The sequence below is a fragment of the Callospermophilus lateralis genome, chromosome 1, assembly GCF_048772815.1.
Source record: "Callospermophilus lateralis isolate mCalLat2 chromosome 1, mCalLat2.hap1, whole genome shotgun sequence".
Lineage (NCBI taxonomy): Eukaryota > Metazoa > Chordata > Mammalia > Rodentia > Sciuridae > Callospermophilus > Callospermophilus lateralis.
In genome coordinates, this window is record NC_135305.1 from 222,457,465 (window position 1) to 222,481,554 (window position 24,090).

A 24,090-nucleotide genomic window follows, 5' to 3' on the forward strand; every position below is an offset into this window, starting at 1 on the left:
GCTGAGGATCGAACCCGGTTCCCCCCTGTGCTAGGTGAGCGTCTACTGCTGAGCCACGCTCCCAGCCACCCCAGCCCTATTTTTTTTTTTTAATATTTATTTATTTCTTAGTTTTCGGCGGACACAACATCCTTGTTTGTATGTGGTGCTGAGGATCGAACCCGGGCTGCATGCATGGCAGGCGAGCGTGCTACCACTTGAGCCACATCCCCAGCCCCCAGCCCTATTTTTTATTTAGAGACAGGGTCTCACTGAGTAGCTGAGGCTGGCCAGGACCTGCGATCCTCCTGCCTCAGCCTCCTGAGCCACTGGGTTTATAGGTGTGGCTTTCCAGGGCTGAGTGGAACCCAGGGCCTTGCCTGCTAGACAAGGCCCGGCCAGTGAGCTGCACCCCAGCCAAACTACCTTGTGCTTTTCTGCACCCACTCTCATTTTTAAAAATATTGCTGTGGTGGTTTTATCCCGATGGCTGAGTTTGGGCGGGGCTCCTGTCCTGGGCCGCCCCTCCCTGCCCTGCCGCAGGCGCCCAGCAGAACCAGTCAGGCCACGTGTGCATTTGTCTGTGCAGAGACCTTTTATTCCTGGATTGGTGACGTCAGGACGGGACCTGGGCAGGACATGCGCAGCTGCCCCGTGGGGAGGGCAGGCACACCTGACCAACCACAGTGTGCGGGGACAGCTGCAGAGATGGGGCCACTTAGGGGCAGTCGGGAGGGGACCCAGGCTGGTGTCCACGTGTCCAAGCCCAGCTGCCTGTGGGGCAGCGGCTGGCCAGGGGCTGGCCGGGGACCTGGGGTTCTGAGCCGGGCTGCGCAGCTCCCCGCTGGCCTCAGCTCAGCGGCCCTGGGCCTGGAGCCTTTGCATCTGCAAGATCTGACTGAGAATCCGCTGCACGTCCTCGTCCATCTGGCCCTGGAAGCCGTGGGGAGCAGAGAGACCCTGGGGCCACCTGCCCAGCCTCTGTGTTCCCTGCACACCCCCAGAAGGAAAGTGGAGGCCAGAGCCAGGGCGGCCCAGAGACGCAGCTGGAGCGGTGACTCACCTGGATGGCATACAGGAGGTGGCTCCTATACAGCGCCACCACAGCACAGTGGTCACGGGCAGCCTCCTGTGGGCACGGGGCGGGTGCTCAGAGGGGCAGCCCCCAGGCACCTCCCGCCTGCTTCACCAGGTCCTGCCCAGGCACCTGCCCTCCTGCCCCCGGGCCGCCCAGGACTGTGCAGTGCGCCTGCGCGGCCCGCCCCCCGCCAGCGCCGTCCTCACCTCCATCTGCCGCTGCAGGGCCTTCACCTGGCCTCGGAGGGCCTCCGCCTCCACCTCCCCCCGGGGCGCCGCTGGGGCGGCCGGCTGCTCCTTCAGGGCCTCCCTAAGGCTGAAGACTTCCTTGGACAGCTCTGTGATCTGGGGGTGGGGGGTCGTCAGGCCACACAACAGACCACACTTTACGTGTGGGGGGTAAGGCCCAAAGGACGCGTTTTGTGACGCGAAGACTCCACCAGATTCACATTTGAGGTTTGTGAACAGCTTCATCTGCACACGACCGAGCCCACCAGTCGGGCTGTGTCCCCCGGACTGCTCCTGAGGGCAGAGGGGGTGGCCACGGCCGCTGGGCCCTGCGGGTCAGGGGACTTTTGTACTTCCTGGCCCTTTATAGGAAAAGGTCCCCTCCGGGCTCTCTGGGGTCTCCCCGGGTCTCTCTGGAAGGGGCGGGTTGGCATACAGCAGAGTTCAAGGCCACCTGGCTCAGCCGGGCTGGAGTCCAGAGCCCTGGGCCCGCGTCCCTGATGGTACAGGGTGTTTTTTTGGACTGGGCACCATGGAGCCGCCTCCCTAGCTGTTTTTATTTTTTATTTAGAGACAGGCCCTAAGTTGCTTAGGGCCTCGCTAAGTTGCGAGGCTGGCCTTGAACTCGCCATCCTCCTGCGCTGCCTCCTGAGTGGCAGGGGTGACAGAAGGGTAGGCTGCGGCTCAGCGGTAGAGCCTCACATGAGTGAGACCCCGGGTTCGATCCTCAGCACCACATAAAAATAAGTAAACAAAGGTATTGTGTCCATGTATAACCAAAACAAGTATTTTAAAAAAAGAAGGGCAGGCTCTACTCTTCTTGGGGGGGAAGGTGACCACCCTGACCCTGTTTCTTCACCTGTGAAATGGGAGAAGTGACTGTGCTTCTGCACTAAGGTTAAGATGAAACCGTGCCTGGCCCACGGTGCACGCGCTAGACGCCAGGCCTCAGGATCACCCCAGAACAGACATCCTCCACCAGGGCCATCCTGCCCGAGGGAACGTGGGCCATATCTGGGAACATGTGTGATTGTCACAGCTGCAGAGCTGCTGGCCTGGAGTGGGCGGAGGCCAGGGACACTGCCGAGCACCCTGCAGGGCCTGGACTACGGAAGGACAGCCCCAGTATCCCCTGGAGCAGACCCCACTGTAGGTAAACCACAAAGCCAACTGCAACTTTATGGTCCTGGGCATTGACCTGGGGGGCTCTACCACTGAGTGACACCCCCAGGTCTTTTTTTGTCCTTATACAGGGTCTTGCTAAGCTGTCTAGGCTGCTTTGAGCTGGCGGTTCTCCTGCCTCAGCCTCCAGAGTAGCTGGAATTACAGATGTGACCTCCACTCCTGGCCCAATTGCAATTTCCTCATTTTACAGACGAAGCGACTTCTGCTCAGAGAGGTAAAGTGACTTGTCCAGGGCTACACAGTGATTCGGGGACAGGTATATATATGGTAAGCACCCCAGAATATGGGGGTCACATGTATGACTGAGCCCCACTTCAGTTTTTGGAGGCTCAGTGTGTTCACCAGGAAAATGGAGTTAAAAATGGTCTCTGGCTTTCAGGGTTAGAGGTAGAGGAAAAGTGGTACTGTGAGGAAGAGGGCCGGTCCAACACCCGGCAGGCGCTGTTGTCACTGTTACTGGGGTTGTTTTAGGAACAAAACTTGAAAACTTGGGTTCTCTCCCTGGCTGAACCATTGCCTGGCTTTGTGACTTTGAGCAAGTGGCTTCACTTCTCTGTGCCTACGTTTCCTCAATGGGGAGAATTTACCCTGCAGATCTTATGAGCACTTGGCGGGAGGACCAACTGCAGGGCCTAGGGCCTGGCCGGCCTCAGCCCTCGGTAAACGCTCTGCAGCCTGGTGGCGTGGCTGAGCCCCTCCTCTGCCTGATCCCCATCTGCATGATGGGCTGGCTCCCCAGCTCTGCTGGGGACCATCCTCTGCTGAGTGGGCCCATGGAGCACGGGACGGGTCACCCACCTTCTTGTCCTTCTCCTTGGCCTTGTCCAGGGCCTCCTGGGCGCGGCTCTGGGCCTCGCGTGCCCTCTCGGCTTCGGTCCGGAGGCTCCGTAGTTGCTGCTCCGCGGTGGCCAGCTGGGCCTCGGCCGCGTGCCGCTCGCTCTTCATGAATAGCGCCTCCCGCTGCACCTGCGGCCCAAGCCCCTCGTGACTCTCGGGCACTGGGACCCCAGGCTTCTTGGCCTGAGGACGCTCAAGTCCGTGTTGACCCCAGCAGTGTGGGCCATGTAAGTTCTGAATTCCTCTTGGCCCTGTGCACATTCAGACCCGCCCTGCACACCCCTCTGCTGTACTCGCTAGCTGTGTGTCCTGGGACAAGTGATTTTGCCTCTCTGCGCCATTTCCTCAGATATGAAACGAAGGGAATCATGCTAGCTGCCACCTCTCGGAGCCGTGGCGTTTGCCTAGGGGAGTGCCTGGCTCACTGTGCTGAATGGGAGTCAGAGTTGTCATTTTTCCATATATCATGCTCTCTGTCGGTGGTGCAAGTTCGTAGACTTCTTACAAAAGGTAAGTAAAAGAGAATTGGAGGAAAAGCCGAAAACATGAAAAGTGGATGCGTGCATTCATGTAAATAAAGATGGGGCAGCGTTCCCTTTGCAAAGTTCCTTCTTGGAAGGGCGGATTGGCTCTAGAAATAGTTTCACGGAGCCAGGTGTGGTGGCATGGGAGGCTGAGGCAGGAGGATGGCAAGTTGGAGGCCAGCCTCAGCAACTGAGCAAGATCCTGTCTCAAAATAAAATAAAAAGGACTGGGATGTGGCTCAGTGGTAAAGCACCCCTGGCTTCCATTCCCAGAACCAAAACATAAAAAATAAAGTAAAATAAAAACAAAGCTCCAGGGGAAAATGGATTCTAAGTGCATACTCCCATCAACACAGACTGGCTATATGTCAACAATGTTTAAAAACTAGACCTGCAAAACTTACTCTACAAATGAGTTACCTTTTGCACGGTAACTCATTTATGCCCTGAAAGTGGGCATAAATCAGACTGTGGACTCCAGGAAGTCGACTGAGGATTTAAGGGGTTTGAAAGTGTGTGTCCTTGAAGATAGATATTCTGCTGTGGATCTTTGACACTTGTACCAGTTACAGTTCTTGCTAGAGTGTAGAATAAACCCACGTAGGGGCCGGGGCTTGGGCTCGGGGGCATAGCACTTGCCTAGCATGTGGGAGTCCCTGGGTTTGATTCTCAGCACTGTATATAAATAAATGAATAAATAAAATAAAAGGTACCTCAAAACTAAAAGAAATATTAGCCCGTGTAATCCACACACAGTGACTAGGAACTACTACTGTTTCCATCACACAGATGAGCAAACACAGGCACAGACAGGAAAATTCTTTCCTGATAACAGTCAAAGAATGCGATTTCTTATTCAATATTTGTCAACACAGCTGCTTTTGTTGTTTGTTTAAGTAAAGAGATCAAGTCAAAGGTCCACCCTCAGGACAAAGACCAAACCAAACCAAACCAAACCAAACCCAAAACCCTGGATTACAGCAAAACAAAACAAAATAAAAACCTCAACTGGGTGCAGTGGTGCATGCCTATAATTGCAGCTGAGGCAGGCAGCTAGGGCAGGAGGATCACAGGTTCAAGGCCAGCCTTAGCAGCTTTGAGAGACCCTGCCTCAAAATAAAAACTGGGCTGGGGGGTAAGGCTCAGGGGAAGAATGCTTGCCTGGCATATGTGAGGCCCTGGGTTCAATGCCCAGTCCTGGAAAAACAGATAGACAAAAAACAAGTCCAGTAGGTTAAAAACAATGAGATCAAAAATTCCTGCTCATAATATCTTCTTTCTAGAGTTTGGTGAAAGGGGTGAAAATTGTAAGAGCATTTTCAGGATAAGATAAAGCAGCCAGCTGGGAGAACCCACAGGGTCAACATGACCTCCAGAGAAAAAGGACATTGGGAGAAAACATGGGGTGGGGAGGAATCCGCTGCTTACAAAAATGGTGGTCGTTGATCCCGACCTCACACCACGCGCAAGGTTAAGAACCAAAGAGATGTCGTTGTAAACTAAAAGGAGGTGCAAAGGAAATACAGAAGATGGCACGACTTGGGACAGACGGGTTCTATAACCAGATCCCCAAGACGTAGCTGCCATTTTTAAAATGAGGTCAAAATGAGTTAAAAAGAGGGGAACCAGGTGAAACATCAGGGGCTCAGGGTGGCTGGGTCCCAGGAGCCCAGAAATCTCCACGGGGTCAATGGCTGTCAACAAGCCGACGGGTCCAGGCCCCAGGCTGCAGGCTCCCCAGGCCACGGGCGGCGCGGGGCGGCGGCCTCGCTCACCTGGAAGACCTCGGCGCTGGTCCTCTCGTGCCTCCGCGCCAGCTCCTCCAGCTGGCCCTGCAGCCGGGCCACCTCGGCCTGCAGCGCGCCCACCGTGCGTTCGTGCTCCGCCCGGGCCACGCCGCCCCCGCGCTCCCGCTCCAGCTCCGCCCGCAGCCGCGCGGCCTCCTTGCCGGCGGCCACGGCCTCCTGCTCCAGGCCCGCAGCGCGGCCGCGCAGCTCCAGGGCCTCCTCCTGCAGCCGGCGGTGCTCGCAGGCGGGCACGGACGCCCGGCGGAGGGCCTCGGAGGCCTCGCGCAGCTCCGCCAGGCCCCGCCGGGCCTCCTCGCAGGCCGCGGCCAGCTCTGCGGCCCGGGCCTCGGCCGCGTCCCGCGCCTGGCCCAGCTCGGCGGCCGCTGCCCGCTGCTGCTCCCCCGCGGCCCTGGCCGCGGCCAGCTGCTCCCGCAGCACCTCCAGCTCCCGGCTCTGCTCCAGCCGCGCCTCCTCCCGTCGGGCCAGCTCCGCCCGCAGGCCCCGGGCCTCCTCCTCGGCCAGCAGCCGGCCGGCCCGCGCCTCGTCCAGCAAGGCCGAGGCCGTCTCCAGCTCCCGCAGGCGGCGGTCGCGGTCGCGAAGGTCCTCGCGGGCCTGCTCCAGGGCCGCCCGCAGCTGGCCGGTGTCGCCACCGCTGCCCGCACCGGCCCCGGCGCCCTCGGCCTCGCGCACCCGCGCCCGCAGCCGACCGGCCTCGGCCTCTGCGGCCTCGCACTTGCCGCGGGCCGCCTCCAGCTCGGCAGCCGCCTCCCGCTCTCGCTGCCGCAGCGCCTCCTCCAAGCCGCGAATCCGGGTCTCCAGCTCCGCCTGCAGCTGCTCGGAGGCCTCAGCGGCCCCGGGGTGCAGGCTGGGGCCCGCGGGGGCCCCGGCACCCCGGGCGGCCTCCGTATCTGCGGCCTCCATGTGTGCGGCCCGGGGCTCTGTGAGCCTGGCTTCGGCGTCTGGATTGTCGGCTTTCCTTTCTGTGGCCTCTGGGCCAGTGGCCTCAGCTCCTGTGGCCTCAGCCCCGGGGGTGGCAGTTCCAGCCTTCCCCCCGGGCGTGGCCTTCACTTCGGTCACCTGCGCTGCGGGGGCCTCAGCTGCCATGGCCTGGGCTCCCGCCCCCTCTGCTTCCCGGGCCTCAGCATCAGCGGCTGCCTCGGCCTCGGGCACTGTGGTGGCCGCTTCCAAAGTCCTGGCTTCCGCCGCTTGGGCTCCCGCAGTCTCCTCACCTGTGCTCTCTGCCCCGGTAACTCGGGATTCCAGAGCCGCGGTGCCCTTTAGCTCGGCACCTGTGGGTCCCTCTGGGGCCGCCTTGGCTCCCGAATCAGAGCCCTGGCCGGGGCGGTGAGCAGCTGCCTCTGCCGCCGGGGCCTGCCCTGCCTCCTGCTGCTCCAGCGCCCGCACGGCCTCTGCATGCTGCTTTCGAAGCTGGTCAAACTCGGCCCGGAGAGAGTCATAGAGGACCAGGGGGACAACCTCAGCAGAACCATTCACCTCCATCTGCATCTCCTCCTTCTCGAAGTCCTCCAGGATCTGGGGGTCGGGGGCAGGCAAGGGCTGAAGTGGCCGCAGGGCACAGCGCAGACTGGCGGCCTTCCCTGCACACCCTGACTCCAGGAACCCAGGCCCCACGTGTCCTCGGCCTCAGTGTCCCCACCTGCACTTTCTCCATTAGCTCCTGGTTCTGTCTCGTGAGTGCGGCCACCTGCTCCTGCAGTGCAGCCACCTGCTCCTGGGCCGTCGGGCTTAGCTGCCTGGACAGCAGGGCCTCGGCCCCTGGCAGGGGGCACAGAGTCAGGCCTGGGGTCCCAGGACACAGGGGACAGGAGTGGGGGTCTGCAGTGCAACATCCGGGCCCTAGAGCAGGCCCCTCCTGCCCTCCCTCCCACGTCACTCTCTCCACCGGGTGGGAGGTCTCTCCTGGGTTCCAGGGCCAGATGGACAGATTCAGGGAGGAGGGCAGGACCCCGCTCACCTGGAAAATCGGGCAGCTCCCCTTCCTCATCCTGCAGGGTGGCCACGTCATAGCTGGTATTCTCCCGCTCGCTCTGGGGGTGGGGACAGAGTGGCTTGGGGTCCTGCTCCCCCACCCCCTGTCCCCCCAAAGCCCAGGGTGGCCTGAGCTGGTCACACTCGGACTCCCATGAGCACTGCAGGGCTTTCTATCTGCTGGGTACCGACCATGTCCTCTCTCAGTCCTTCGATGGTGCCAGCTAAGCGCTCTACCCTGAGCTGCCCGCCCACCCCGTGTGCCCATTTTTAAACTGGGCTTTTTTAAAGCTATTGAGTTGTACGGATTTCTTACATATTTTGGATGTTAACTCTCTATCAGATAACCCCCATTTCATGGTATGTGTGCGGCGGACACTGCCCTCCTGGGCGAGGGGACCCCAGGATGGGGTGGGTGTGTTTGGAGAGGGTGGGGCCATGCTGTCCGCTCTGCACACCAGCATGGCTGTGGGCGGGTGTGGGTTGGGGTGTCCGCACTGTGACTGCTCCCCGCTGTACACACGTGTGCCTGTGCCTGTTCCTGCTGCTGTTGGCTGTGTGACCGTCCTGGATGGCTGGGTGTATGCAAAGGAACCAGTGTGTTTGTCTGTTTGTATGAACATTTTGAGATATCTCTGGTGCATATGTACTTCTGGCATGTTGTGCATGTGGTGGGCTGTTGGCTGCGTGTTCACAAGTATGACCTGTGTGTGACGACACGCTCGGGTGAGCTTGTCTAGGAAACTGCGTTTATAGGCGTGCTCGTTCTAAAAGACGTACATGAGTCCTTGCGTGTAGGTGTTGGGAGAAGTGTCCACCACGGGGCTGTGTGTAGTGGAGGGTGTCTGTCATCATGGGTTTATGAGGATGTGTGAAAGGGCTAAGCTTTTTCTTCTTCTTTTTTTTATTTTTTCTTACTTTTGGTACTGGAGATTGAACCCAGGGGCACACCAACCACTGAACCAGTCCCCATGCCGTTTTATTTTGAGGTGCTTAGGGCCCTGCTAAGTTGCCGAGGCTGGCTTTGAACTTGTGATCCTCCTGCCTCAGCCTCTCAAGACCCTGCCTGACCGGGACTGGCATTAACACTGAAGAGCTCCTCTGGTGGGTTTGCACCTATGAGGCCGCAGGGCTCTGCTACGGCTGCCAGGCCACGCCCACCTGGCCGTCCCAGCCCCAACCTGGTTCCTGCTCGCCCTGCCCCTGCCTGGCCCTACCTGGCCTTGCTCCTGGCTCCCGCCCAGCCCCTGCCCTGCCCCTGCCCTCTGCTCCCACCTCCAGCAGGGACAGCCGGCTCTGCAAACTTTCCACCTCTCGGCCCAGGCTCTCCTTCTCCTCCTGCTTCTCCGCCAGCAGCTGCTGCAGTTCTTGCACCTGGGGCAGGAGGTATATGGGCTGAGGTGCCTCTAGGAGGAAATAGGGGCAGGGCGCCCGCTCTGCCACCGCCCCGGCTGCCTACCTGTCTCTGCAGGCTGTGGAGCGAGCCCGCCTCGGCCTCCTGCGGCTGCGGGGAGGAGAGGCAAGGGTCGATACGCGGGGCCTCACTTCCCGCCCCTCGGCTAGCGCAGTAGCACCCCACTCTGTCTGATCATCCCCTGCACAAGTTCTTGTGGGGCCCCTATTTTGGGGCAGACTTTGTTTGGGGGCCACTGATTCATTCACCCAAATATTCATCCATTCAGTAACTATTTATTGGGCACCTACTGTGAGCCAGGCACTGGCAACCATGGCTGCCTGTGGGCTTGTGCGGGTCAGTGGACATGAATGAAATCTATAGCAAGCCACAGCAGTAAGAGCCAAGAATGGAAAGAGCAAGCTGAAGAGTGAGTGACCAGGGCTGTAGTTTAAAATAAGCTGGGAAGGGGAGGCCAGTTCGGCCTTTTGAGCAAAAGAGGGGAGGAGGGAGCTGTGGGGCCATGTGAGGGAACAGCATTGTGGGTAGTGTGGGTAGTGGGAACAGCCCGTGCAAAGGCCTGAGGCAGGACCCAGCTTGGCATGTTGGAGGCCCAGCGAGGAGCCCATGTGGCTGGAGCAGTGAGGAGAGGAAGACAGGGGTGGAGAAGGTGGAAAAGGCAAGGCCATGTTCCCCCAGAAATGCACCTCCCAGGCCTGCTGCCTCCTGACCTCCAGCTGCCTCCGCTCCCTGTGCTGCTCCAGGCCTCGGATCTTCTGCAGGAGGTGGCCTCTCTCCTGCCGCAGGCGCACGATCTCCTCGTAGGCTTCGCGATCATCCTGTTGCCCTCCCGGCCCAGTGCCCACCGCCTTTAGATGAGGCCCACGTAGGAGCCAGAGCCCTGCCCGGCTCCCCCATCCTCCCGGCCCGCGTCCTTACCGGCATGGGAATGCTGGCTGGCGGCTGGGGTGCCTTCCGCTTTTTGGCAGCCCCTCGCTGGTCGTGGCTGGACACGGAGTTCTGGGGGCAGAGGAGAAGGAGCACGTGGGGGCCACCTCGTCAGCCCGCCGGCCTGGCTTCCCCAAGTCCTCCCTTGCACCCCACGGGGGAGGGGCGAGATGGCCTTCCCTGAAGTCCTCCACCTCACCCTGTGCCCTGCCGGGCGTTGGCTGTCCCTGGCTCCCACAGACACTGGTTTCTTTTCCCCGTGAAGCCAAGGCACTGACAAGGGGGTGGAGGGTGGCAGAAGCCAAGCCTGCCCCTTTCCCTGACCAGAGCAGCCCTGGCCAACCTCAGTCCCCCGTCACCCACCGGTGCCATGAACTGGCCCTATCTCTGGATGGTCCCTGGATTGGGGGAATGATGCATGCAGTCGCCACTTGGTCCTCCCAGGTATAACCGGGCAGGGGTCCATCCCTTCCTCCCTTTCTACAGAGCTTGGGGCCAAGGAGGATGAGCTGTGCACGGGGAGGGTCCGGCTCCGGGGATCCATACCTGAGATGAAGCCTCGCCCGAGCCGTCCCCTGGGGCAGGGGAGAGAGGGAAGCAGGGTCAGGCGCTCCTTCTCCCTCAAAGAAGGGCAAGAGGGGGCCCAGGGGCCTGGGGGGGGTCAGTTGCCAAGGATCAGGGATTTCAAGGCAGGAAACCCTGATGATAGGAGGGACCTTGAAACCCAGAGAAAGGACAGTGGCACTTCCAGGATGGAGTGGGTGGGCTGCGGCTTCTTAGGAGAGGGGAGGCGCTGCTCTCTGCTTAGTTGTTGAAGGGCATTTATTTTACTTATTTGTATTTAGTGCTCAGAACCAAACCCAGTGCCTCCCACATGCTAGGCAAGCGCTCCAGCACTGAGCCCCAGCCCCCGCCCAGAGAGGTGGAGTGGCAAGAATAAGGATGACCTGGGAAATCAGAGTGGACCCCCGACCACTCTAAATGTTCTTGGGCGCCTTGAAACGACCTCAAGTAGGGGAACCATGAAACCTCCGATAATGCAGCAGGTATGGGGTACCTTGAAACTACCCACTGTAGGGGGAAAGGGGTGATAAGAAACTGCCTAGGGGCTGGGGCTGTAGCTCAATGGGAGAGCACTTGCCTCGCATGCGTGAGGCCCTGGGTTCCATCCTCAGCACCACATAAAAATAAATAAACAAAAATAAAGATATAAAAAAAGAAAAGAAACTTCGCGGGGGGAGTGCCTGAAATCACAGGGAGACGTGCTCACGTACCACTGGGCGGGGAGGGACACTGAGCTGCCTCTTGCAGAAGGTGCAGGATGAGTTTGTCCCCTGCTAGGGCACCGTAGTGAGCGGCGTCCTGGCCCAGGGCGTCAGTGAGGCCTGGCCGGGCCCCGCCCTGCAGCAGCACCTCCACGGTCTCGGGGCTGGCCCCCTCACAGGCCAGCATCAGGGCTGTCCTGCCAGGGAAGGGGGCTGCTGAGGGACGAGCACAAGCCCCCTCCCCGCCAGACCCAGGCTGGGAGCAGGAGGAGGCCCCCAGGTCCCAGGGCTCGGGTGAGGGCTGGGAGGGGAGCCCTCACCTGCCCTGCAGGTCCTGGTCATTGGCAGCAGCCCCCTGCTGCAGGAGCAGCCGGCACAGGTCCGCGTGGCCCATCTGAGCAGCTATGAGGAGAGGCGTCGCGCCCGACTGGCAGGGAGGAGGAGGAGGGGGAGCTGTGAGGAGCTGGCCCCGGGAGGCGGGAGGCCCCAGCCTCACCTCCGACGCACTTCGCCAAGGGGGCCTGGGTGGGATCTCTAAAATATGCAGGCTCACCCGGTCTCGCGGGTTCAGATGTGCCTTGAAGGAGCAGAGCATCTCTGAGCAGGACAGACAACCACCAGCGGCTTGAGTAGAGGAAAGAGGGGAAGGGGGAGAGCGCAGACATTTTGGGGGAGCCTCCTGCCTGGATGCCATTTTTACAACGAAGGCAATATTTCCTCCTACAGATGAGGAAACCATGCCCACAGCAAGGCCCACGGCCCCCCACGGGCTCAGAGGCAGAGAGAGCCACGTCTAGGACGGGCCTGCTGCCTCCCTCTCGCACGCCCCACACGGATCCACTGTGGCTCCCAGGGAAGGCGGATCCTCATGTATTTCCTCCTGTTTGATCCGTCCAGCGTGTGCTGTGCACCCGCTCCGGGCCCACATCTCGCCTCATTGAACCCATTTTTCAGCCAGCAAACTATGTACAGCCTGCTGTGCGCCTGAGGGGGCGTGGTTTCCTCTGCTGCCCTTAGAGGGACGCCTGCCACACGTTAGGTACCCATCCAACCAATGTCTGCAGGGTGCGGAAACCAAGGGCCTTCCACAGCAAGGCCCACACCACTGGAGACTGGAGGCGCCACACCACGGCGGGCGGCAAACCCCAACTGCAGGAAGGCTGGGACAGGCCCCAAGACCCTGAACCAAGCCCAGTCCTATCGTATCCCTAAGAACAAATGTTTCCCCAGCGGTGGGCTCGGCTCAGAGCGGGGGTCCTTCCCCCTCCTCGGGAGGGAGTCTGCAGTGGAGGAAGCTCTCCAGAGATGCTCCAGTTCCTCAGGGGACTGAAACCCTGGGCGGCCCCCGCCATCGTCCTCACAAAGACCTGGTGATCCACAGGCTACGCCACCAGCCGCTTGAACACAGGAAAGAGGGGACATAGGGTCTCCCCCAGGTACTGAACCTCAGCACTCCTCATCCATTCACGGGTGACAGCCTGTGCTTCCCAGGGCACTGAGGATGGCGCGGAGCCCCAGCCCAGCACACAGCAGGTGCTTGGTAAGGAAAAGGCAGAGGCAGGAAGTCCACCACGGAGAGACCCTGGCCAGAATGACCCCAGCCCGGCACCCCCTCCACCCCGGTGCGCGGGGCGCCACCCACCTGCGTGATGTAGGGCTGTCCACCCACTGCCATCCTCGATGTCCACCACGCACGATGCCTGGGAAGGGGCACAGGCCACTTGCAACACGGCCAGCCTCTCCCTCCTGATTTCCCTAGGACCACCTCCCTGCCTGGGCTGAATGTCAGCTCCTGCGGCCCTGTCCCCGCTCCCTGGCGTGCTGAGTCACCTGTCAGGCCCTGGGGTTGGTGAGAAAGTGCTGGGAGCTCAGGGGCAGCTGGGAGCTCTGAGGGTGACCCTCTGAGAGTGACCTTGGCTGAAAAAGCTGAGGGAAAGGGGCTCAGGAAGCGTCTGTGGTGCCGAGAGGGCGTCCTGACGTGGGGCAAACGTGTTTGTCCAGGAAGTAGCTAGAGCTTAAAAGTGAACGGGGCCAAAGCATATTGGGGTCCAGGGAGAACCTGGAGTCCAGGGAGTATCTGAGATAAGAAGGCCAATGACCTGCAGCAGCTGCTTCAAACACTGCGGGTGCCCATACTTGGCGGCCAGGTGGAGGGCGTTGTAACCTGGAAGGAGAGGTTCACTAGAGCTCTGGCTCGTGCAGCGGTTCCCAGCTGCCCCCAAACCCAAGTCTGCCGTGTGCAGTTGCCCCGTGGCTAAGTCCCCAAGCCCCAGCTACTTCTCACAACGGCGCTGCTCCCTGTGGTCAGAGTCTCCCAGCCCCAGCCAGTTGGCGTCCCGGACGCCTCATAATCTAAGCTGCACTCTGCACCCACAAACTCATGACCTACAGTCACAGCTACTCCCCTCGTCGCAGCTGTTCTGGATGCTCCCTGCAGCGAGCTTCAGCCCCAGCCACCATGATGCGAGGATCATCCAGATCCTCCTGCTATCCCAGGTGCCACCCTGTCCCATCGGCCAACCCCCAGCTACTCCCTGTTCCCTGCCCGCTATGCCTGGGCCCCAGAGCTTTGGATGTGGCTCTGCACATGCCCAGTCACCCCGAGTCTCCAGGACTCCCTTTGGCCGTGATTTCCCAGTTATTCCCTCAGGTCTCCAGTTGACTCGGGTGCCCAGATTCTCCCACTGCCGCAGCTACTCCAGAGCTCGCTGCTCCTAAGCCCAGCCATGCCTGCAGCCCAGGTCCTCCCAGCCCCACTTGTTCTTCTTAGGCTCAGCTGTCCCCGTGAACCCAGCTTCTCCCCAGCCCCAGGCCCTGCCCTCCCCACTCACTTCCTTGGTCTCTCCCTGAACACCCTAGTTGCACCTCAGGTCCAAGGCCCCCGTGGTCTGGCTACCTCAGGAGGAAGCCCAGGTTCCTCCTCTGCCTTAGTCATTTTCTCAGAAGCTCCCCAAGCCCCAGAGGCTCCCCTGTTCCAGCTGCTTCCTCTGATCCACCCTCCACCGGACCCTAGTCACTCCCTGTTCACAGCTGCCATCTCCTTGCTCAACACCAGCCAAAGTCTCTGTCCGTGGGCACGCTGGCTGGCATGGCCCTGTCCCGGGGGCTGTGGGGGCCCCCTCTTCCCACGGGGATGGGCAGGACTTGAAGCAGGGCCTGCTGGGCTGCTCCACTTCCCACCCAGGGTCCGGGCTCGTACCTGCTCCGTCAGTGCTCATGACATCGGCGCCGTGGGCCAGCATCACCTCCAGACAGCTGGCTGCACCCCGCATGGCCGCCAGGTGGAACCTGGGGAGCAGAGGTCAGAGGTCAGCCACCGCCTGCCCCCCCCAGCCTTCCCACCCTTGGGGCGCTGGGCACTCACGCGGACTTGCCCTCAGGGTCCAGTTTTGTGGGCACCAGCCCCTTGCGGGCAATGAGCGCGGCCACGCGGGCTGCATCCTCATTCTCCACGGCCTGCAGCAGCCTCTCGTCGCTCTTGCCCCAGTCCTGGCCCTGTGGGGGCACCAGGCGTGTGGGGCTGGGCCGGCGGCTGCCCCTCCCCGCTCCCCCTGGCAGGGGCTCTGGGCTCTAGCCGCCCGCCCCTGGGCACTTGCCTGGCGCCTGCCTCTGGCTGCCGGCTTCGGGATGGGGCAGGGGCCGCAGGGCGGGCAGGAGCCGAGGTCGGTGGGGCTGAGCCGCAGCTGCAGGGGAGGTGGTCCTGGGCGGGGGGCTTGAGACAGTGTCTCCCAAGCTCGCGCCCCCAGCATCTTCCCCAGGCCCATCGCCCCAGCCATGCACCCAAGCCTCCTGCTAACACCCGTGACAGCCCGCTTCTCCCCAAACACGGCCCCCACTGTCCAAGGCTCCCATGTCCCTTAGTGTGACTCCCCCTCTGCAACCTCACTTCCAGCAAATGGATCCAGTCTTTCCCGAACTACCCCCAGAGTCTCCCCATTAGGCCTCCAAGAGGTCCCTTTCCTGACTCCAAAGCCACTCTGCCCACCTATGCTTCCATGACTGCACCTGGCACCACTGTCCCCCAAATGTCCCAAGGCCTGTCCACTCAAAATCACAACCTGATGTGCATTCCAAAATGCCTCCCCCAAATGCCTAAAGTATTCTCTAAAATCAAGTGTCCCAAATCATTATCCCAAAATATCCTCAAAAATAATAATAATAAATAACAACAACAACAACAACCAACCACCAGCCAAACCCCGTTCCCTTCAGTGGTCTCTAAAACAGTTCCCAAATGCCATCCCCTCCCAGCGGCCCTCTCCGAACAGCCTCCATACGGTCCCTGCAAACGGTCAAGCGTTTCCAAATCGGGTTCCCAACTGTCCCCCCAAATGCCCTCTATATTCTCCTGCTCCCATCTGGCCTCAGAACCGTCCCTCCGAACGCCCTCTACACTCTAACTGCCCCATCTAGTCTCAGAACGCCCTCCCCAAGCGTGCCCTTGTGTGTCACCAAGCGGCCCATTTGTCCCCCAAAGCTGCCCTCACCCCGAACCCCTCCCTCGCGCATCTTTCCAGGTCTGGGGTGGGGGCGGGGGGCGGGCGGCCAGGACGGGAGGGAGAGGAGGGACCCGCGCCCTCGGCCCTACCGTGAAGGAGGTGGCCGCGCACAGGCACAGCTGCTTCATGGCGCCCAGGCGACGGGCGGCTGGCGGCGGGTTCCAGGGCCGAGGGACCGAGGGGCTGGGGCCGGGCGGGGCGGGGCCTGAGTCGGAGTCCCGCCCACCGGCCCCGCCCCGCCCACCGGCCCCGCCCCGTCCACCGGCCCCGCCCCTCGGGATGCCCGTCCCTCCGGCCTCACCCCGCGGCCTCGCCCCCTCGCCTTCGTCCTTCGGTCCCTCGCCGCGCACCGTGGCTCGGCCGCCCCGCCTGGGCCACCTGGCTGACTGGGCTGAGCTACTTACCGACTGTCCCCTTCCCTTTCCTCAACTGCGGAACGGGGCTTCAGGATAAGCAGTCACCACGGCAGGTGGTCACCACGAGCACTCGCCAGACACTGTATGCGAAGCACCGCACCACGCAGTGCCTGGCATTCAGTGAGCACAGGGAAAAACCTTGGTTCACTCATCCAATACAGATGTAGCTCTACGGCTAGCTCCTGGGGACACTGGAGGGCGCGACACAGTAGATGCTCAGCTAAATCCACTGAAAGACACGGGACACGCCCTTGGCTCTGGCCCCAAGGTGCGTGGAGGTCTGTCTCCTCTGCCTGCCCTCAGCCGGGCAGATCCAGTGGTGACTGAGACAGTCCCTGCTGTCACGGGGTCCCTGGAGAGACAGGCATGTACCCATAGACTCATGAACCATGTGCTTGGGGCCATGACGGAAACGAGTGGGGAGCTTGTGAGGCTGCCCTATTGGCTGGAGTCAGGGAGGGCTTCCTGCGAGGGAACTGGAAGGAATGGTGGTGGCCACCTCCACAGTGCAGTCGCTCTGCTGCACCCTCCCCACCCTCCGTCTCCTCCTAGAAGCTCCAGAAAGTAACTCTGAGCACCGGAGCCAGGCCCTTCTCCTCTGCCCACAGCCCTCCATGGCTCCCATCTCCCTCAGAGTTAAGTCCTCTCTGTGGTCCAGAGGGCCCTGCACCATCTGCCCTGTGCCCCCCCTGCCTCCTTCCTCTCTCCCCCTCTTCCCTCTGCTCCAGCCACAAGACTCCTCTTGGAGCCTCCAGCACAACAGGCTGGGCTGCACCCTCAGCACCCTCCCCAGACACCCACCCAGCTGGCTCCTCCTGATGTTTCAGCCTCAAAATCACCTCCCAAGCACCCCTCACATCGCCTGCTGTCTCTGCATGGCTACACCTCTCCAGACACCTGTCCGTTTCCCAACCCTCTCACCCTGCCTCACCCTGTTAGCTCCACAAGGGGGGAAGCACTTTGGGTGTGTCTTGGTCACTTGGTTAGTGTTGTGTCCCTGTGCCTGGAACAGCATCTAGCACCCAGCTCAACAAACATGCACCAGAGTACCCTTTAGGGGAGAGGGCCCTTCAGCCAGAAGCATTTATTGAGTATCTGCTGGATGCCAGAGGCACTAGTCAGGCCTGGACACTCCACCGACAGGGCGTGCAATTCCTGCCTGTGGCTCCGCACTCGAGGCTGACATTTCAGAAGCCCAGGGTGAAAAATGGGTGGGGAGGGGGCAACCTGGGTCACATGGAAGAAAGTGGGAGACTGGACAGAGATCAGTCGCTGTGGGGCCAGAGAAGCAGAGGTTGGGGTGATCTGGTCTTTGGGGGACATGTTCATCACCAAGTTGTGTCCTGGAAAAGGACCATCTTCCACCCGGGAAGTTCAAACCCATCCAGTGTCAAAGGGCCCGGTGGGCATCCAGGGGACATGCCCAGTGGCGACTGACATGTGTAGTGGCTTGGGGAAGAGGCCAGGGCTGGAGAGAAGATGACCCCAGGGCAAGAGTGGCCAGGACTGAGCAGGGAGCCCCAGTGCTTAAGAGAGGAGGTGCTGGCAAAGCAACGGCATCTGGGGCGGAGGGGGCAGGAGTGTGGGGGTGCTGTGGCCTCTGACCCAGTGATGCAACTGCAAATTCACAAAAAGGAGGCATCAGGAGAGGCTGGGCCCACAGGGGACAGAGGAAGAGTCCAGGCCCGGCCTTCCAGAACCTGTGGAGCAGGGGCCCCGCAGAGGCGGCGGGCGGGTGGGGGTCGGCTTGTTATACCAGCTGTGTGATCTTGGGCCAGTCACTTCCCCTCTCTGGGCCTCAAGTTCTCAATTGATAAATGGAATAGATAACGGAACAGACACCATAGAGCCAGGTCTCTCCCTCGGCACTGGACTCTGGGGCCAGATGGTTCTCTGGGATGGGCATCCTGAGGGCTGCAGAGTGCCACTACCTGCTCCATGCCAGGGGCTTCTCCTGTCAGGACAGCCATGGACATTGCTCCAGTCCCTGGCAGGGGACAGGCAGAACTGTCCCCTTCCCCACCTTGAGACCCCAGGATTAGGTGGGTGGCCTGAGGATTCCTTAGCTCCTTTGCACAGATGGAGGGAAGGGTGGGCTGGTGGGTGCAGCAGCTGGTGAGAAGCAGCTGGGAGGAGCTGAGGCTCCCCCTCCTCTCACCCTGGGAGGTGGGGGTGACCCCAGGCACGTCCAGGAGGAGACTGAAATCGATCTCCCAGCTCAAGCTCGCATTTCCTCCATCCTCTCTACCTGTCTTCCTAGGTACGGTAAGCTCAGACCAGACTGCCTCTCAGAGCCCACTGCAGTGTGCTGGGCACACCCCTGTCCCCAGGGCTCAAGCCAGTCCCAGCATCACCTTGGTCATCACCCATATCCAAGCCACCAGCCATCCCCACCGGCTGCACTACATGGAGTGGCCCTTTGGTGGCCACCGCCCTGTCAACCCCAAACTGCAGGCACCGCAGTCCTCCTGGTCTGCATGCCTGCCCTTGACCCTTTTTCTCCCTCGCCACCCGCTGCAGCCAGCAGCCACTTCCTGACCCGCCTAGCTCCTCTTTCCCCTGTGCAAAGCCTCTGGGGACCCCACTCAGCACGAAGTGCGGGCAGCAGCCCTCCCCTGCCAGCCCCCAACAGCGCGGCTGAGATGGTTTTACACTTGCAAGTGGCTGCGAGGGAAATCAGAATAATAATAATACATCGTTAGCGGCGAACGTGATAAGTTCACAGCTCAGCATCCATCAATAAAACTTTTTGGGGACGTGCCAGCCCCATCCATTTACCATAGGCACAGGCTGCTTTAAGATGCAACTGCACAGTGGCGGCCGCTGGCCCGGAAGCCAAAAACACTGCCCGCCCGCTGTAGGGAGGATTTGCCCCCCTGAGCTCCTAGCATCCTCTGCTCCTGCCTCCCTGAGCGCATGCCTGCACCAAGCCAGCCCGCCCCGGCCATCTCCTTTCTGGTCCTCAAACCGCTGGCGCCCCCTCCTGCCTTTGCCTGGTAGTTCCCCTTGCGGGAGCACCTGCCCCTCAGACCCATCCACTCCCTGCGCACGGAGACTCCTCTGCCCAGCGGCTTTCTACACCCGCGTGGCTCCTATCACCACCGAAAATACAAAGTATCATTTGAAAACTATTGTCTACTCTTGCTGTCTCCCTCAAATGTCAACTCGCTGTTACAAAGATGTTTGTCCATCTTGACCCCTGTTGTATCCCTACAGGGACCAGCTGTAGATGTTCGTGGTTTTGCGGTGCTGGGGGCGCACCCAGGGCCTTGCACGTGCCAGGCAAGTTCTCTACCACTGAATCACACCCCAGCCCCCTGACTAGATTTTTTGGGGCCCAGTGCAAAATGAAAATGTAGGGCTCCTTGGTCACAATTTTCAGGTTTTGACAGCAGGGCATTAAACAAAGGGTCTGGTACACAGTAGGTGCTCAATAAGTATGTTGAGTGAATTTATAAAATAGTGACTCTTCCAGCGACTTGGGAGCTGCAGGCAGACCCTGTCTCAAAACAAAAAAAGGCTAGAGTTGTGGCTCAGTTTAAAGTGCCCCGGGTTCAATCCCCAGTACCCTCCCCTCACACACACACAAAGGTGAGCATGGTGACATGCCACCCCCAGGAGGCCGTCTGGAGGACTGCTTAAGCCCAGGAGTTCAGGGCCAGCCTGGGCAACAGAGAGACCCTGTCGCACAAAGGGAGCCCTGGACGATAAAAACGAGAGTGGGGCTTTCCAGCAAGCGCGGAGGTGTTGGAGTCTCCGGACCTCTACGAGCCCCAATCTTCCCACTGGTGGGATTTTCACGAAACCTGAAATAGGGCGGCGGGGATTCAGAGGAGGCGGGCAGCTGCAGACTCCCATTTTAGATGGGGAAATGGGCCCCGGAGGGCGGAGCAAGGAGCGCCCCCTGTCGGGCCTTGGGAGAAAGGGCGGGCGCGGGAGCGGTCCTGGAGCTCGGCGCGTGCGCGCGAGGGCGGGCCCGGGCGCAGGTGCCGCGGCTGGACCCGAGAAGCGCGGTCCGGGGAGATCGCCAGGCCATCCGCAGTCGCCAGGGTTGGTTTTCTTCCCTGGGGGCTACTGAACAAAAGCGGAACTTGACTCCGGCTGCCTGCTGCGACACCGGAGAAGGGCAGGAGGAGGAAGGGAGGGCAGGCGGATGGCCAGATGCTCGGCCAGGGGAACGGGGAACGGGGGACAGGCCTCCCATCTGCCGCAGCGTCTCGCGCCCGGCCAGTCCTCCAGCTCCCGAGCACCGTCCCCTCCCACCACGACCCCCTCGCCACCTCGCGCCAGTTGCGAGGTCTTGCCGCCTGTCCCACCGCGCTCCCCCTGGACTTCGCGCCTTCAAGGCTTTTTGCAAGACGTGATTTAAACAGAGTCCTGCTTTTGCAGTTAGGCGTGGTGTGGTTTGGTTACCACTGGCGAAGACTTGTTGGCAATGCTTAGGGAGAAGTGCGAACCGGTCATTCATCCCGATGGGAGGGAAACTCCAGGATCCTTCCTCCGCGAATGAAGCTGACCTGGTGTCGCGTTTTTAGGCAGTTAATGGGCCATTGATCCCCTCTCTCCCTGTTTCGCACTCTCAATCTCTCCAGTCAACGCACGTCCCTGTCTGCACCTGCCAAAGGCCCCCATCCTGTCCAGGTTTGTGCCAATGCAGCCCCAGGGAGGGCAGGTGTCCCTGCTGTGTGATCCTGAGCAGCTCCCTTGCTCCTTTTATCCTCTTTCTTTCTTTTTTGCGGTGCTGGGGATGGAACCCAGGGCCTGAAGCAAGGCCTGCTCAAAGCTCCTGCCTCGCAGCATTGCAAAGCACACTGCAGAGCTTCGGAGTATTTGAATTTAAATAAATAAAAGTGAAAAAAGTCTCTGGGCTGCGGTTCCCTGGCTAGCACCTGGCTAGCATGCGCCAGGCCCTGGGTTCCATCCCAAGCACCCCCACCCCCCCCCGGTAAATAAAACAATAAACTCAATGGTGTAAACTTAATTAAAAAAAATAAACTTAAATAATAAAAAAGTTGGGTGCAATGACACACGCCTGTCATCCCAGCAGCTCTGGAGATGGAGGCAGGAGGATTGCAAGTTTGAGGCCAGGCCTAAGCAAGGCCCTAAGCAACTTAGTATGACTCTGTCTCAAAATAAAAAATAAAAAAGGTTGGGGATGTAGCTCAGTGGTAAAGCCCCTCTGGGAAGAAGAACCACCCTGAAACATCAACAATAAAAATAAATAAAATAGTAAAATAGACTGGCACCAAGGGAAGCCACAGGAGGGTGTTGACAAAGCACAGTCACCTGCCAAATCAGGAAGAGTAGAAGCCAGAGCCCCGGAGTAAAGCCCAGCCAGGTTTCTGGCCTCTTCCCCCTGCCCCCCGCCCCCCCCCCATGCTGTCCCCACACCACTCAGCTCAGCTCCCAAAGGCGGACTCTGCTGGAGACCACGATGGTGGGGAGGCCACATCAGGCAGTAGGAAGACCAAAGGCCCTGGACTCTGCCACGCGGTGTGCATCTCCCCTTAGCCACTTTGCTTGGTGACCAGGAAGGTGAGCCAACCTCTCCAGGCCTGGCTTCCTCCTCAGTCACAAGCCAAGCCCGACCAGGCCGGGCACCTGAGGCCTGGGGAAGGCTGGCTGCCAACCCAGTGAAGAAGCCAGGCTTCTCACAGGGCTTCTTTCTGCCCGTGCCTGGGGGCAGCCCACATGCTGGTCGCAACTCGGGGGCACCAGGAGGGACGGGGTAATGGGGCAAAGAGCATCCCTCTCTGGGCTCCAGAGTCCCCCAAGGACCCAAGGGCGTCCGGCCCACCCACCACATTCTCTCCTGTCCCCTCCTGCTCTGCCCTTTGCTCTGGGGTCACCTTCCTCCCCGGCACCCCTGGCTACTCCCCTGACTCCTGAGCTTGGAATCCCTTCCTCGCTCTATTTGTTTCTGTGCCGCAAAATCTGCCTCTTCCTGGGCTTATCTCGACGGCTGCACCAGGCAGGGTCTCCCGGGTCTCCCCGCCCTCCCGAGGCCCTCCCCTCTGCGCCTGGATCGCCATCTCAGACACATTTGCTGGAGGCGAGCGCTCAGGACTCCGAGAAACGGGGTCCTCGGAGGAGCGCGTGGTCGTCGAGGCTGGTGGCGCAAAAATCCGGCGAGGGGCGCTACTGGAGGCAAATTGTGAGGGCGGCCGTGGGGACAGGGCACCCCTGGTGGAGGGAGTGCCGGCTGCACGGGGAGCGGGGAGGCCGGGGCAGCAGGGGGCGGCAGAGAGCACAGGGAAGCGCCGCAGGCAGAGGCCAGAGGCCAAGAACCTGACGGGGTGGGGGTGGGGGTGGGGAGGAGCCCTCAAGAGCCTTGAGCAGGTTGGGCCCTGGCCTTATCAAGGCTGGGTAAAGATCACTCTGATGAGGGGCAGGCGACACGGGTCCAGAGTCTCCCCGCATCTTTGGCCAAGCCCTGGGAGGCAGGAGCCTTTGGGGGTGGCTGGGTCTCACTCACCTCGGTCTTCTTAAATCGAGCCCGAAGGGTCTTCATTGCCAGTCTCTGGTGTTCCTCCTTCCCCAAGCCACCTGGGGAGGGCAGTGGTGGAATAGGGTGAAGGACACCAGTCCTGGTGGATGGCAGGTCAGCCGCCTCCCCTCTGAAACAGAGGACCACTTCCTCCACTTCCTCTTCCTTGGGCAGTTCTGGTCCTTGAAGCAAGACAGGGACCTGCTCCATCTCTTACCTGCTGTATGTCATTTGGCAGGTTATTCGCCCTCTCTGAGTTCCACCTCCCTCATCTATAAAATGAGGGAGATAATTCCTTTTTTTTTTTTTTTTTGTACTAGGGATTTGGTAGGGACAGTCTACCACTGAGTCACACCCCCCAACCCTTTTAATTTTTTTTTTTTTGGACAGGGCCTCATAGAGTTGCTGAGGCTGGCCTGGAACTTGTGATCCTCCTGCCTCAGCCTCCTGAGCATCTGGGATGACAGGTGTGACTACTGTGCCTGGCAATATCTTCTACTTGACCAACTAGTGGTGGATTTCCAGTGAGGTCCTTAGCACAGTATGGCAAATAATAGGGGCTCAGTGAATGTACTCTACCAGTACTACGTCTGCCTGTGCAGATGGAGCTGGTCTCCAGGCTGTGTGGTCACTGTTGTCAAGACTGACTTCCTTTCATTTCTCCCAATTCCAAAATCCCACGCTTTGATCAACTTGGCCTCTCACTTCTAGGCAGAGCTCTAACTCTGGAAAGTAGCCGCGCTCCCTCCAGGTGGCGCCTTCGTCCCCTCTGCCCTGGCTCTGCTGCGAGGGAGGGTCAGGGCTGGTTCTGCCTTCCCCTTCGTGGGCACTGGCCCCGGCGGAGGGTCCTCTGCAGAGAACCTCCTCCCAGGCCCCTCGTGTCGGTCTGTTCTCTGGGTGAATAGCAGCAACTTGCCACACCAGGGGTCTGTGGCAATGGCTGTGTGCACGCGGGTGCACACCTGGTCCATCCTGTGCACACATGGCTAAAGCGGCAGGGCAGGAATGGCTGGGGAGGTTGCCAGTGCCAGGGGCTCCCCCTGTCCTAGCGGGATCTCCAGGGAGGCGCAGGGAGTGGGGTGGGACGGGCCCTCACCTGCCCACAGCTCCTCCAAGTCCTCCTACTGCTGGGCGCCCACTTGCACGTCCACCCACCAGTCCTGCTCACTCATCTGGTCACTGTTCTTCATCACCCTCAGTCACGCTTCACCCACCCATAATACCTCCACCTGCCACCCACCTCCCCACCCACCTATCCACTCCCCTAGACACCCTGCACCAACCCATGTGCCTATTCACTCACCACCACCCATCACCCATTTTCCTGCATTCCATCCCAAAGTGGGTGCAATGAGACACCCAGGAGAGAAGCCCACAGTTTGCCTGGGAAGGAGGGGATCTGCAGGCTGAGAGAGGGGGCAGCGCCCTCTAATTTTAGGGAGCGGCTTCCTGAAAGAGATGATGGTCAGCAGGGAG

General features: G+C 60.4%; 1 protein-coding gene across 1 annotated transcript; it reads right to left on the reverse strand.

Annotated features, from left to right (window-relative positions):
* Positions 1 to 834: 834 nt before the first annotated feature.
* Positions 835 to 22,638, reverse strand: Ankrd24 (ankyrin repeat domain 24). The gene is given in 21 exon segments (XM_077105961.1): positions 835 to 912; positions 1,043 to 1,108; positions 1,264 to 1,401; positions 3,268 to 3,435; positions 5,606 to 7,150; positions 7,275 to 7,393; positions 7,593 to 7,665; positions 8,882 to 8,980; positions 9,066 to 9,104; positions 9,731 to 9,838; positions 9,939 to 10,019; positions 10,494 to 10,522; positions 11,210 to 11,409; positions 11,533 to 11,639; positions 11,766 to 11,836; positions 12,855 to 12,912; positions 13,312 to 13,376; positions 14,412 to 14,500; positions 14,577 to 14,707; positions 14,809 to 14,895; positions 22,603 to 22,638. Coding segments are annotated over 21 exon segments (3,387 nt in total).
* Positions 22,639 to 24,090: the final 1,452 nt, after the last annotated feature.